We start from the raw sequence: 14858 nt of genomic DNA, 5'->3' as shown, positions 1-14858 counted from the left end.
TTATAGCTAGTTTTCAACTATTTATTTTGGACATGGATTTTCACTACTGTTTCAAATACCTTACAAATCATATTTAGACTGATTTTTAAAGTTCTTTACAAACTGGAAGCAATTTTTTATGGATCTCAGAAATGAAGCAGTTGGTTTTTTTTTTTTTGAGACAGGGTCTCACTCAGTCACCCAGGCTGGAGTGCAGTGTGAAGCAATCTTGGCTTACTGAGACCTCTGCCTCCCAGGGTCAAGGGATCCTCCCACCTAAGCCTCCCGAGTAGCTGGGACCACAGGTGTGCGCCACCATACCCAGCTAATTTTTGTATTTTCTGTAGAGACAGTATTTAGTCATGTTGCCTAGGCTGGTCTCAAACTCCTGAGCTCAGGCAATTCAACCGCCTCAGCCTCCCAAAGTGCTGGGATTACAGGCCTGAGGCACCACACCCAGCAAAAATGAAGCAGTTTTTCAGTAACAATGGCACCTCTACAAAAGTTTTACAAAACTTTCACTTCTGTTCATTTAATTTTTGCTTTTCTGCAATGTAGAAATTCTTAACTCTATTATAAAAGTGAAGAATCCAGGTGAAGTTTCCTACTAATAAGCAAAATAAATAAATAAGTAAATGTGAAGAAGTTTGGTTACCTGCCCAAGATCCCTTAGCCAGTTACAGGACTAAGTCAAATCTTGAACTGTGGTCTGACTCCAAATCTTATACTTATTCCTCATTACCTTGCCTGCTTTTACACTATTCATTATCAAAAAAAGAGAAAGACAAACCAAAAAATCCCTTTGATCTACTGATGTCTGAACAAAAAAAGACTTCTATCTGTAATCATGTAAAGATAATCATTCCAGTACAAAAGTGTTTTTTATGTACATGTATGTAAATATTTTTCATTCTCAACACCACTCCATGAGTTTTCTTTCATTTATTTTTTTACTTTTTTCAAATAAATGCCTATGAATAAAAAAATTTTAAAAAATACTGAGACATCTGCTATTTGCTGTTCATACTTCACTTCCCTGATACTCTAAAACTAAAGCCTTCTAAAGGCTTTCAATTAATTACTTATCTCATTCTGAAAATAAGGAAGAAAAATGCCATCAATACTCCCCTCCTTTACGAAGGGTAGAAGCAAGCTCTGAGTTCTTAGGGTAACATCTGCTTCTATCTGCAACAGACATACCAAAGGCAAATAATGTAGTTCGAGGTTCCTATTAGCAGAGCAGAGGAATCTTATTAAAAGGAAAAAATATTAAACTGGACATTTGATTTTTAAAAATAAAGAATAAAATAGAAATGACACTGTTTGACGAAGCATTAGGTCAACAGATTAGTCAAACATGCCTACTCCTCAAACTATGCCACTTATCAGAAGACATTTCTATTTTAGTATTATTCTACACACATAAAATTTAACTCTATAAGTGTCTGTTATATCATTTACTTTCTTTAGATACCATCTTATGTATTAATTTTATGAAATAGGTGAACATGTGTATATGTAATTTCAAATTACCTTAATGGTTTTGTCCATATCTCCGTAACACAGGGAGTTCAGAGAGATCTTAAAAGGCCTCCAAACAGGATTCAAGTTGTTTTTAACAACCTATAAAAATATGGTTTCAAAAAGCTGTTAGAAAAAATTTCCAGTTCATTAACATTTTGCTCCTGCCCTTCCTAGGTTCTTGCTATACTCTCACCATTCATCCTTCACCTTTTCATCAACTCAACTATTTCCACAAAAAATCTACCTAGAACAATATTATACAACTGTTACATGAAAAATGTAATAAACTGTACAGTTGTGGTACATTCTGAGGAAAGTAGAAAACTATTTGGAAAATACATCTACCTACTACAAGGAGCACTTAGAAACTGCAGAGGATGGCCAGGCGCAGTGGCTCACGCCTGTAATCCCCAAACTTTGGAAGGCCGAGACGGGCAGATCACCTGAGGTCAGGAGTTTGAGACCAGCCTGGCCAACGTGGTGAAACCCTGTCTCTACTAAAAAAATAAAAAATTAGCTGGGTGTAGTGGTGCACGCCTATAATCCTAGCTACTCAGGAGGCTGAGGCAGGAGAATTGCTGGAATCCGGGAGGTGGAGGTTGCAGTGAGTGGAGATCGTGCCACTGCATTCCAGCCTGGGTGACAGAGTAAGACTACATCTCAAACAAAACAAAACAAAAAAAAACTGCAGAGGATTATTGATTTCATTAGCAACCACGGTTTCATTGCAGGGCACAGAAGATTCAAATATGAAATAAGAAAAGGTAATACAGAATAAGAAACTCACTATGTTGGAATAGAATTGGAGAAGTAAGTCCACATTTATAATTTAAAATTTTAATACCATATATACATACATAATAAACAGATAAACACAAATATACAAATTTCTTAGCTGTGTCCACTGAAAAGGCCTAAAATCAATGATATCCAGTAGCAATGAGCACATTTGGCACTCAGATGTCAGTGTCTAAATACTACTACCCTCTTGCAGAAATAGAGCTTATTAAGAGACACGTTCATACCAGCTCTGGGACAGAAAAAGTACAAGGGGAACTGAGAGCATACTCTAACTTAAGAGAATGCTTAAAGACAAATGAGGTCAAAAAGAAAAACCAAGAGCCATTTTAGAGACCAGGAGCTCTCTCTAGTCAAACTTGGATTAAACTGAGCAGCAAAAATAGAGTAATGAGTTAATACAAAGCATACACTGTTATAACAATCCATGAATTTATAATGATACTAAAAACAAAAGGAAAGAAAGTGAGAGAGAAGAGATGAAAGAGGAATGTCTGCTAATATAAGTAAAAAGGATGAAAGATTTTGAAAAATCACTATTTTACTATCCATAATTCATTAGGCAAGGATCATCAATGGATGCTAAAACCACTGGTTGAAGTGCTAGAGAACAGGTAATTCATGCAGTCTCATAGTTTCACACCACATATCACTTATTAATTAAAAAGGGGAAAAAATGAGACTTTATCATGGTGAGATCTGGTAGTCATCAGCTTAACCAAGTAGCCAAGCATGACATCAATGCTGGGCAGACTGGTACCATGAGCCTCCTGAAAATGTAAAGAAAAGGAACACACACCGTGTTTTTGACAGAAATGTTTGATCTGGATCTAGTTGTGAGGAAACAGAAGAATCCAGAATGTTGGACATTCTAGTCTTGATTTTCAAGACATTCAATGGCACCAAGGAAGGTAGGGAGAAGAGTCCTCTATTGGGAATATAATAGTCAAATCCAAAATATGAGACTTGACTGGATTCTGAACAAAACAAAGCAAAACAAAATACATATAAAACCTGTGGGACAACTGAAGAAATCTGAAGTTGAATGGTATACCGAATGATGATCCATTTAGCTATGTCAAATGTCAATTTTCTCAAGTCTGATTGTATAGAATACCCCTGTTCTTTAAACATACCTGCTGTGGAATTTATTTATTTATTTATTTATCTTGAGGTGGAGTCTCGCTCAGTTGCCCAGGATGGAGTGCAGTGGTGCAATCTCAGCTCACAGCAACTTCCGCCTCCTGGGTTCAAGCAATTCTTGTGCCTCAGCCTCCTGAGTAGCTGGGACCACAGGCAAGTGCTACCACGCCTGGCTAATTTTTGTATTTTTAGTAGAGACGGGATTTCACCATGTTGGCCAGGCTGGTCTCGAGCTCCTGACCTCAAGTGATCCACCCGCCTTGGCTTCCCAAAGTGCTGGGATTACAAGCATGAGCTACCACACTTGGCCTGCTGCACCATTTAAAGATAAGAGTTATTATGTCTGTAGCTCCATTAGGATGATTTTCCAAAAGGAAAATATATGTGTGCATAAGTATGTGTGTGTGTGTGTGTGTGTGTGTGTGTGTGTATGTGTGAGAGAGAGAGAGAGAGACAGAGACAGAGAGGGACAGAAACAGAGAGAGACAGAGAGCACAAGTGTGTGGGAGTGTGTGCCCATCTGGTGAATCTAGGTAAGGGGTACAGAGGAATACATTTAGTGTTCTTCATAGGGCTTAAAATTTTTCAAAATAAAAATCATAAAGTGTGGTAGCACCTCCTCACTGAAAGAAAAAAATGTGAACATGGCTATATGTAAGTCTGAACCTGTATCTCTGGCTATATGTAAGTCTGAACTCAGATTGATATTTTCATAAATATAAGCTTTCTAAAACTCAGATTACGATAATTCCAAAGAACACCTCCACTCTGCTTTTCAAATTCAGATGTTCACCTCTGTCCGATGAACCATCAGCCAGTTTCCATCAGATGTCTGCTTGTGGAATTCCAGGTATGGGTCTGACTTTCCAAATAGATCCTACAATTAAAACAAACAACAAAAAGCATCTGTTCTCCTCTGAACCCATGAAACCATGTGTGACCATACTTTACACATGTTGGCAACCCCCTGAAGTCTAACTCTATAGTACTGGTAGTAAATACATATCTCATCACCGTTCTCCCTAACTTAGCAACTTACTGAAGTCTACTAGGGAGAATTATCAAAGTGCTTGTGATAAATGCTCATAATGCTGTATATCATACCCTGACTTCTCAAAACCATGACGGTTTTAAAATGCAGTGGTCAAATATACCATAACATATGTTTTTGCCTTGTTTTCACCTTTAACCATTTTCATTCACATATCACTGAGTAGTTTTATATAAATGACATCACAAACATTAGCCATACCAACTCTATGGAGACAGGGAAGTTATCAGTGAGAAAATGGATTCAGAGGGGTTAATGATTTTCCCAAGACCACATATCTAATTAATTAATGGATCCAGGCCTTAACTTCATATCTCACCCTTCTATATCCAAAACCCCTTCACCAATACCACACATTTCTTTACATGCACAAATGACCAGAGGTAGATACGTGGAACGCATAATAGAAACACTTCAAAGGCACAAACTGCACCTTCCATTTCCTCTGTGATTCACCACAGAACTCCTATACAATGCTCAAGCACACTAAATGCTCAAAAATACCGTTATCACCATCCTCAATACACACATATTCACACATACAGTGAGATAAAATTCGGGGAAAATGGATTAACTCAGGTGGTAAGACTACGGATGATTTTTTTCTCATTTTCATTTTGAAATTTGCATATTCCTTAACATATATGACTTGTTATTTTTGAAAATCAAAGGACACTTGTTAATCTCACAGGAATATATGCAGATATATCCCTGAGCTGAAGATTTCTTTAGTCCTGAATTAACTTCAGTATTACATTAAGAACTAAAATAAAATTATTTCTCTCTTGAATACAAAGTTTAATGTCAAGCAAATAAGATATTTGGTACAGTTAAAAATATAAACACAAAGACTTTGTGTTTATATTTAAACACAATAAATAACAGCAACATAACAGTGAGAAATTAACTTTTCAAAAACACATTAACATGCCCTGTGTGAGTTATCTTAAAAATAATCCTATGGAAAAGGCAGAATATCCTCGTTATCATTTTGAAGGCTAAAAACCAATACTTGTTCGAAGATTCATTAAGTTGTTAGTATTAGAACTAAAACAATAATTAAACTCCCTGGCTCTGATCTCCAGGATATGTTAAGTAAAAGAAGCACGGTGGAGGAAAGTGTACATCTAGCATGCTATGCTTATGCAAGGGCTGGAGGTGGGGAACATAAATACAAATACATACATACACACACATATGAACACATACACACACACACACACGAGTATATATACACACAGAAAAACCCTTAGATATTTAGGAAACAGAATGATTAAATTATAAAACACAACTTTTTAAAAATTATTATCTGCACGGAGGAAAGTGGAAGCAAGCTGGACAGGGAGAGAAGTTAAATTTCTTAAATACCTTGTTTTGTAGATTTTAGAGCCATGTAAATTTTTTATATGATTATAAAAGAAAATTAAATCAAATGATTTTTTTTTTAAAAAAGCAATCCCTAAATATAAAAAGCAAAATGAAACTAGGACTGTGGCAGTATAACCACACAAAAGAATTATTTCTTTAAATTGTAAGAATGTGACTATATAACAAAAGTGGAATATACACACCTTAAAGACAAAAAGAACTTCAAAGAAAGCTCAAACTGTTTTCAGTAAAAATACTGTTAATAGTAATATTTTTATTCTAAAACTATTAATGTCATGTGAGACAAAACAGATAAGCAATTATGTTAATATCTTTAGCAACCAAGAGAAATGAGGTATGAATATAAAATAAGTCCCTGTAATTCTATAAATATTTTTTGTTGTCATTGTTTTGGAGACGTAACCAAGGCTGGAGTGCAGTGGTATGATCTCAGCTCACTGTGACCTCCTCCTCCTGGGTTCAAGCAGTTCTCATGCCTTATCCTCTTGGGTAGTTGGGACTACAGGTACATGCCACCATGATCAGCTAATTTTTGTATTTTTAGTAGAGGCAGGGTTTCACGATGTTGGCCAGGCTGGTCTTGAACTCCTGACCTCAAGTGTTCTACCCACCACCTCCCAGAGTGCTGGGATTACAGGCGTGAGTCACCGTGCCCAGCCAGTAATTCTATATTTGAATTGGAAATAGTTGTGTAATTTCATGATTTAGTTTTTCTTAAATTAAAAAAAAAAAGTCTTTTCTGTATCTGTCCACTGAAAAGCCCTAGCAACCATGAATGAAAATAACCCGCAACAGTGAGTACCCCTAGCACTGGACTGTGGTCTCTAAATACCAATTCCACCAAAATGAAGTAAGGTTCCTTTTAATCTGCCAGTCTGAGGCAGAAACTAGATAAAATAAGTTGGAACATGGCTTATTAAAGACAAAAAGAACTTCAGAAAGAAGTTATTTGAAGCTCTTGTCATCCCACAGAGCAAGGAAACTATTCAAAGACTCCTGGAGTTGTGTCAAATGGTCTCAAGAACAAACTTAAACGAATTCCCTCAGGCCAAAGTTGGAATAACTTAAGCATCTATGAGAAGTAATCCATTGCAGTTATTAATATTTAAATCTATTACTTTATAGTAATTCTCAAACAGAACAAAACAAACAAAAAAACTTCACTGGTCACATTTAGGGGATGCTAGGGAACCAACTTAATAATTTTGAAAAATGGTAAATATGAGGGAAAAGTCAAACATTTTAACTTGTTTTTCCTATATAAACTATACTACAAAATTAACAAATACCTAAGGCGGGAGGTTTCCCTCTATAGAAACATTCTTGCTAAGAAACAAAAGCAATGACAGACTGACGATATTACTATTTTACAGATTTTTTTTCTTTCTTTCTTACTTTTTTTTTTGAGACAGAGCCTTGCTCTGTCGCCAGGCTGGAGTGCAGCGGCGTGATCTCGGCTCACTGCAACCTCCGCCTCCCAGGTTCAAGTGGTTCTCCTGCCTCAGCCTCCCGAGTAGCTGGGACTACTGGTGTGCGCCACCACGCCCAGCTAATTTTTGTATTTTTAGTAGAGACGGGATTTCACCACGTTGGCCAGGCTGATTTTGAACTCCTGACCTCAGGTAATACACCTGTCCCAGCTTCCCAAATTGCTGGGATTACAGGCATGAGCCACCACACCTGGCCTACAGACTCTTTTTGTTATTATTTTTATTTTTTTATTTTTTATTTTTATTTATTTTTTTTGAGGCGGAGTCTCGCTCTGTCACCCAGACTGGAGTGTGGTGGCGCGATCCCGGCTCACTGCAAGCTCTGCCTCCCGGGTTCACACCATTCTCCTGCCTCAGCCTACCAAGTAGCTGGGACTACAGGCGCCCGCCGCCATGCCCAGCTAATTTTTTGTATTTTTTAGTAGAGACGGGGTTTCACCATGTTAGCCAGGATGGTCTCGATTTCCTGACCTCGTGATCCGTCCACCTCGGCCTCCCAAAGTGCTGGGATTACAGGCGTGAGCCAACACGCCTAGCCCTAAAATGTTTTCAAATTGAATTGCAAACAATGAAGAATATTGACTAGATTATAGAATTAAGTACAAAAAGCTGGGCTCAGGGGCTCACACCTGTAATCCCAACACTTTGGGAGTATGAAATGGGAGGATTGCTTGAGCCCAGGAGTTCCAGACAAGCCTGGGCAACACAGTGAGACCGTGTCTCTAAAAAATATAGGTAGGTAGGTAGGTAGGTAGATAGATAGATAGATAGATAGATAGATAGATAGATAGATAAAGATAGATAAAAGAATTATAATCCATGCTATATACTAAATTGTTGTGTTATTATATATTATATATACTCATTTTTCATAAAAAAAATTGACCTTTGAATACAAAGAGGATAATTGACCTATAATTAATAAAGCACAGAGTTTTCACTTTTTTCCTGAAAGTAATTCAACTGTACTCTTTCATGCTTTTACAGTAACATTAATGCTTCTATTCAACTCTTCTCTTAACCTAAACAAATCTTTGATTACATCTAGATGAAAGAGGTGAAGAGAAATGGGTTCTGCTTAAACATACAACACACACACATGCAAAATTTGGAAGTAACTAGTACCCTATGAGATGCTCAGATGATGGAGTTCATGATATTAACTACATTTTTATTTTCTTAAAAAAGAGGCAAAACATAACAACCTTGCTGAAATCTGCATAGTCTACCCACCTTATTATCCAGTTTTCTGGCTTCCATTTCAAACAAGACCACTCTATTATCTTTTATTTCTTCAGCTGAAATCTATGAGTAGATAAGGTAAGTGAAATAAAATATGTTTTAGGAATTCTGATAGACATTTAAGCACTGATTTATTCTGTTATCTAATATAAAGCCTACACTAATATAAATGAATTCTAAAATGTTTCATAAGAAAATGGCATCATTAAGAAAGATCTACCATTATTTCTTTTATGTGTGTGAAATAAAGATTTGCCCAAAATATGCCTAGGTCTGCATTAAGCAATGTCTTTTGAAATGTGGTTGCCCAAACTGGATCTTCCCCACTCAAGAGAAATGTCAAAACCCCAGAAGACTGAGAATACCCTCTGCACAACACTGAAGTTCCCTAATACTGAGAAGCATGAATAAATCATACCTAGAAAACTCTATACGTTGATATTATCAGATCAATGTTTTTCATCCAATGTAACTGAAAAACTCATTCTACTTAAAAATAAGTATCAGTCTATCATGCCCCACAGCAAGGAAGCTAACTACTGATAATGTTCTCTTCCCCACAAAAATCAACACCCCTGAACATTCTTATGCCTTTGGAAATCTAAACTATAGCAAAACGGCTCTCAGAGAAATGTATTTGATAATCATGATAACCTTGAAACATAGCTCTCTCAGGGAACTAGCTTTACATTCTCAGAGGGAGCTAAAGTTACAATACTATCACTCCAGGCAGCAGTTATCTGCACAGACATTCTAAAAGATAAGGTTTACAGGCTTGGCATTACATAATGGGAAATGTAAAATACAATAACGCATATATTCATTTGCTTGAAGCCAGTAATCAGCAATGAAAAGCCCAGGTGGGAGGATGGGCGGCAGATAGCAAGCACAAAAAATGTGGTAAAGAGTTTATAGGTTCAATGGCCATGTCATAATATAACATCCCTCTGGAATAAAATCCACTAGGGAAAATTTCTGTCATGTTGAGAGGACTATGTTTCTCCAGTAGAGAACCCAATTGATCCAGATTATTAAGCAGTTTACTTCCACAGAGGAGGGGCAGGTATCACCAAGGTACACTGGACCTCTATGGGCAACTTAAAAAAACTGAAAGAAGGGATTACCACACTGCATGGTTCTCCTGGTTTGCACAATACATTTTCCGTTTGTGATAACTACAAGACAAGGGTGGACGGAATGTAACATTCAAGATTGAGTGGCAAAGCATGGCTGTAGAATATTTGTCTGACATGCACAGTTTTGGCATGTCCTATTATGCTAAATCTTTCGAGACAAAAGACAAATATCTTATTTTTACCGTAATGCTCCCTTTTCCTGCAGGTCTGCCATTTTTCAGCACCAGTGGTCGAGTTAGCTTCTTACTGGAAACAATCTGTTAGAATTAGAGAGTGATACAAAGAGTCATTTCCCTTCAACCTATGAAGTTTTAAATGAAATAGTTTCAGAAAAACAGATTGAGTACACTTTAAGGTTCACTTAAAGTCATTAGAAATAGAAACATTAAGTTGGTTTCTTAAAGATTTAGATCATCTACATATTTAGGGCCAGGCACAGTGGTTCATGCCTGCAATCCCAGCACTTTGGGAGGCAGAGGCGGGCAAATCACCTGAAGTAAGGAGTTCAAGACCAGCCTGGCCTACATAGTGAAACTCCATCTCTACTAAAAATACAAAAATTAGCCAAGCGTGGTGGTGGGTGCCTGCGGTCCCAGCTACTCAGGAAGCTGAGGTAGGAGAATCGCTTGAACCCGGGAGCCAGAGGTTGCAGTGAGCTGAGATCGCACCATTGCACTCCAGCCTGGGCAACAAGAGCGAGAGTCCATCTCAGAAAAAAAGAAGAAGAAGAAAAAATCTACATATTTAAAACCCACTGGAAAAAACTTCTAGGGAGCCTACCCTGGCAGATACAATCTCCCTATCCACTAGTTTCTTAATCTTCTCTGTATGTCAAAGTTTAAATCGTTCCTTGTAATGGAAAAAGAGGACCAGATTCTCATCGCATAAACAAATCACTTAGCTGAAACCTTCTAGGTAAAAGGTGGGTTTCAGAACACTCGATAAATGAGATTCAAGGCCAGGTGCAGTGGCTCATGCCTATAATCCCAGCACTTTGGGAGGTTGATGTGGGAGGATTGCTTGAGCCCACAAGTTCAAGCCCAGCCTCAGCAACATGCCAAAACCTGTCTCTACAAAATCATACAAAATTTAGCCAGGTGCCGGGGCATGTGCTTATAGTCCCAGCTACTTGGGAGGCTGAGGTGGGAGGCTCACTTGAACCCAGGAGGTCAAGGCTGCAGTGAGCTGTGATTGAGCCACTGTACTCCAGCCTGGGTGATTGAGTGAGACCCTGTCTCAAAAAAAAAAAAAAAGGATTCGATTTTTCTACTGAGACACAACTTCAATATTTAACTCCCATAAAATGTCATATTGCTTGAAGGAATATAGTATACCTAGGTTCTGTCAAACAGATATACTTCTGATATATCTCACAAATTCATAGGAATTTTAGCTACACTGGGATTTTTTCCCCCAAAAAAGAAATACTTTCTTAATTTTTTCTTTGATATTATTTATCAAAGTTTCAGAAAATTGATCAGTTTCATATTGCTTTTGAGATACAGAAAACACCACAATCTCCAAACAATTCAACCCTGAAAAATAAAGTTGTAAAAGACATATGTGAGTGACAAATGTCACATATTGAAAAAAAATTACTCCTCCCTCCTAAAACCTTCTTCAGTCTATACAAATGGTCATAATCTCTCCTTATGAATCAGATTAAAATAGAAGCAAAATGGTGAGCCACGAGACACGTCCCTACCCTAACCAAACTTGTCATATACTGGGAAGACACATAATTAAGCAACTATTAAAAAGTATGGTGAGAAGTACTAGACAGTACCAAGTGAGCTCAGGAAAGGATTCCAAACTAATCTAGAGGGTCAGAGAAGGTTTATGGGGGGAATACGGCTGAGTAAGAGCAAGCCAGGTAAAGTGGGTGGTGTTGGGGCATTGGGAGTCAGGAGGTGCCAGTCTCACTAGTTAGAAGAACAGAGAAGTTGCTATTATCTTGATAGCATTTATGGCTTGAACATAACAAAACCATAGAGAATTCTGCAGCAGCTAAAGCATTGGTATTACTTAATGAAATGCCTCATGAAGACTCCCTTACTCAAAAGAATTAACAGGCTTTTCCATAAATACAGAGTTCCTGCCCATACAAAATATAAGATGAATTCTATAATGTTCAAGCCAAGCATATTAATATATAAACTGTCTTTAAAGTGATTACATGTTTTTCAACTTTAAAAATTAAATGATGCTTACCTAAAACACCAAATTCATTAAAATTTAGACAAAATAAAGTACAGTAGCTATGTATACTTACTTGTCCAAGGGTACATTCACATTCCCCTAAGAAGTCATCATCACTCAGCTCAATAGTTTTGTTGTCGATGTCATAAACCCCAAATTTCAATTTCTGAACCACTTCAAAGTAGTAATCAATAATAAATGTCTTGGAAAATTGGGGATTCAAGCAATTCTTAATCCTTTCTGTGCGCTCAACCTACACCCATCCCCCAAAACAAAAAAGTTTATTCAGATCAAAGGTGTACTTGGATTTTCACATCTTTATGTACTAAACATAAACACAGGCATGACAACTAAAGGAAGTTTCTATATGTGTATGAAAAATTCTACAATCAAGGGCAAACTATCACAAAAAACTCCATTAACAGATGAGATAGTGTTAGTATTTTTAACATAAAAAAAAAACCCCTCACATTGTTAAAAGGGTAATTCGGATAACTTTTTAGGTAAAGTATTTAACATTACCTCATACCACTGTTGACCACTTGTATTCAAAAATAACACACATAAAGGGTCTGACTTTGACCCTATATCTTTATCCAAAAGATTGGCACAGGAAACATTCAGCGCCACCTTTGTGACACATTGGGCAGCCATGTCTTGAGTTCTGAGAAAACCAATAAAAAGAGAAAGCAAGTGAAACAGTGCCTTTAAGAAGCACACTCATTCCTAACAAAAACAGGTGACTTCTTAAGATCAATTGTCACAATAAGCTTATAGAGTGAACTTGCTAGAATCTGACTGTTATATGTGCCTCCTCGGGATGTGGGTGTCTATTAGCTCATTCCAGTGATATTGCCTCCATCAGATTCTTTTGCTAGGATAAAATTCATTTACTGAATGACAGTAAAATGCAGCTTTTAAGATGGCTAATAAGACATACTAACTTTCTTGGCTGGGCTGACTCAGCCTGTAATCCCAGCACTTTGGGAGGCTGAGGCAGAAGGATGGCTTGAGCTTAGGAATTTGAGACCATCCTGGGCAATACAGCGAGACCTCGTCTCTACTAAAAATAAAAAATTAGCCAAGCATGGTGGCGTGTGCCTATAATCCCAGCTACTAGGAAGGCTGAGGCAAGAGGATTGCTTTAACCCAAGAGATTGAGCCTGTAGTGAGCTGTAATTGTGCCACTGTATTCCAGCCTGGGCAACAGAGACTCAGTCTAAAAAAAAAAAAAAAAGAAAAAACTAATCTTCTTTTTACCTTAATTATAAATTTTATAATTCAGAAAAACTCCAAGTATTATCTTGATCCCTCACTTAAAGGTATGCCTAACATTATACTACAAAACAGATGAAGTTTTATTTTTATTTGTTTATTTAACAAGACACTGAGTGGGATATTTTCTGTTTTCACAGATTTTTTGGCTAAAACCAAAAACCCCAAAGCCCCCTTTCCCCCTACTCTACCCCTAGCTCCCAATATTTTGCAGCTGTGGTTCTCAATATTGGCTGCTTCCTGGAATCATCTGGGGGAGCTTTCAAAGCTACTGATGCCAGAGTTCCACTTAAAGAGATTTTAACTAGTTTAGGGTACAACCTTGACATCAGCTCCTTGGGTGATTCTAATGTGTAGACAAGGTTGACAAGCCTACTGTTCTACAGAGAGAAGGTGTGGTCCATCTTCCCTTATGACTTGCTAAGAAATATCAGAGTTAGCTTAACTTCCATAGACCCCTCATTCCCCAGTATCCAATCAAAATATGAAAAGGACTGGGGATAGGGTGGAGCACATGATGGGGGCTGGACTTGAGAAGGAATGCAGTATTGCAGGTGAGCTGCCTTCCTCCGTGAACCCAGGGAATGAAAGGGGCTGCAGGTGTCACCAAGAAAAGGAACCAGGCATTGCATTTCCCATCTGGATGTCCACTTAGCCAGTGGACGTTGATGGTGCTAGGTTCTGCAGGAGAGAAGCTACCTACTACCCTAGAGCTACTGGCAAACATCCTTACAATGGGATAATATTTAATGCCCTTTGCCCCTCACTTTGAGATTTAGCTAAAGTTCTAGGACCACAGAAACAAATCCACTCATTATCTTGTTATATTTAAATATGGCAGTAGGATTCCTGTGCTGTATAAAATGCCTAAGCAAATCTGAAATAACAAAGATTACCATTAGAAGAGCCTTTGTAATGTCAAAAACAACTAACGTCTTACAAAAAAAATTTGATAATTCTATTGAACTCTCTAAAAATAGTAGCAGTTCTCAACACATGTCAAAAATCAACACTAAGATTCCTAAATAAATAGAGACCAAGAAAAATGAAGTAGGTTACATAGTCTTAGAAGTAGCTAGGGGCGGAGCAAGATGCCTGAATAGGAACAGCTCCAGTCTCCATCTCCCAGCGCGAGCGACACAGAAGACCGGTGATTTCTGCATTTTCAACTGAGGTACTGGGGTCATCTCACTCGGGAGTGCCGGACAATCCGTGCGGGTCAGCTGCTGCAGCCTGACCAGCGAGAGCTGAAGCAGGGCGAGGCATCACCTCACCTGGGAAGCGCCAAGGGGGAAGGGAGTCCCTTTTCCTAGCCAGGGGAACTGAGACACACAACACCTGGAAAATCGGGTAACTTCCATCCCAATACTGCGCTGTAGGCACACCAGCACACCCGAGAATATATCCCACACCCGGCTGGGAGGGTCCCACGCCCACGGAGCCTCCCTCCTTGCTAACACAGCAGTCTGCCGCAATCTAACCGCAAGGCAGCAGCAGGTCTGGGGGAGGGGCGCCCGCCATCGCTGAGGCTTAAGTAGGTAAACAAAGCCGCTGGGAAGCTCGAACTGGGTGGAGCTCACAGCAGCTCAAGGAAACCTGCCTGTCTCTGTAGACTCCGCCTCTGGGGACAGG

General features: G+C 38.3%; 1 protein-coding gene across 3 annotated transcripts in view; it reads right to left on the bottom strand.

Moving 5' to 3' along the window:
• CPNE3 (copine 3) overlaps window positions 1-14858 on the bottom strand; it is a 49370-nt gene that overhangs the window by 18735 nt on the left and 15777 nt on the right. For all 3 annotated transcript variants that reach the window (XM_023222857.3, XM_023222856.2, XM_023222858.1), the window contains exons 3-8: window positions 12474-12615; window positions 12025-12204; window positions 9935-10009; window positions 8608-8679; window positions 4238-4321; window positions 1513-1602 (exon numbers count right to left, since the gene is read on the bottom strand). In XM_023222857.3, coding sequence (XP_023078625.1) covers window positions 1513-1602; window positions 4238-4321; window positions 8608-8679; window positions 9935-10009; window positions 12025-12204; window positions 12474-12605 — 633 coding nt within the window. In that variant the 5' untranslated portion in view covers window positions 12606-12615. The remainder of the gene's footprint in view (window positions 1-1512; window positions 1603-4237; window positions 4322-8607; window positions 8680-9934; window positions 10010-12024; window positions 12205-12473; window positions 12616-14858) is intronic.

Source organism: Piliocolobus tephrosceles, chromosome 7, assembly GCF_002776525.5.
Source record: "Piliocolobus tephrosceles isolate RC106 chromosome 7, ASM277652v3, whole genome shotgun sequence".
In the NCBI taxonomy this organism is placed as follows: Eukaryota; Metazoa; Chordata; class Mammalia; order Primates; family Cercopithecidae; genus Piliocolobus; species Piliocolobus tephrosceles.
Note: the sequence above shows the minus strand (reverse complement) of the source record. Positions and strands in the feature narration are given on the sequence as shown.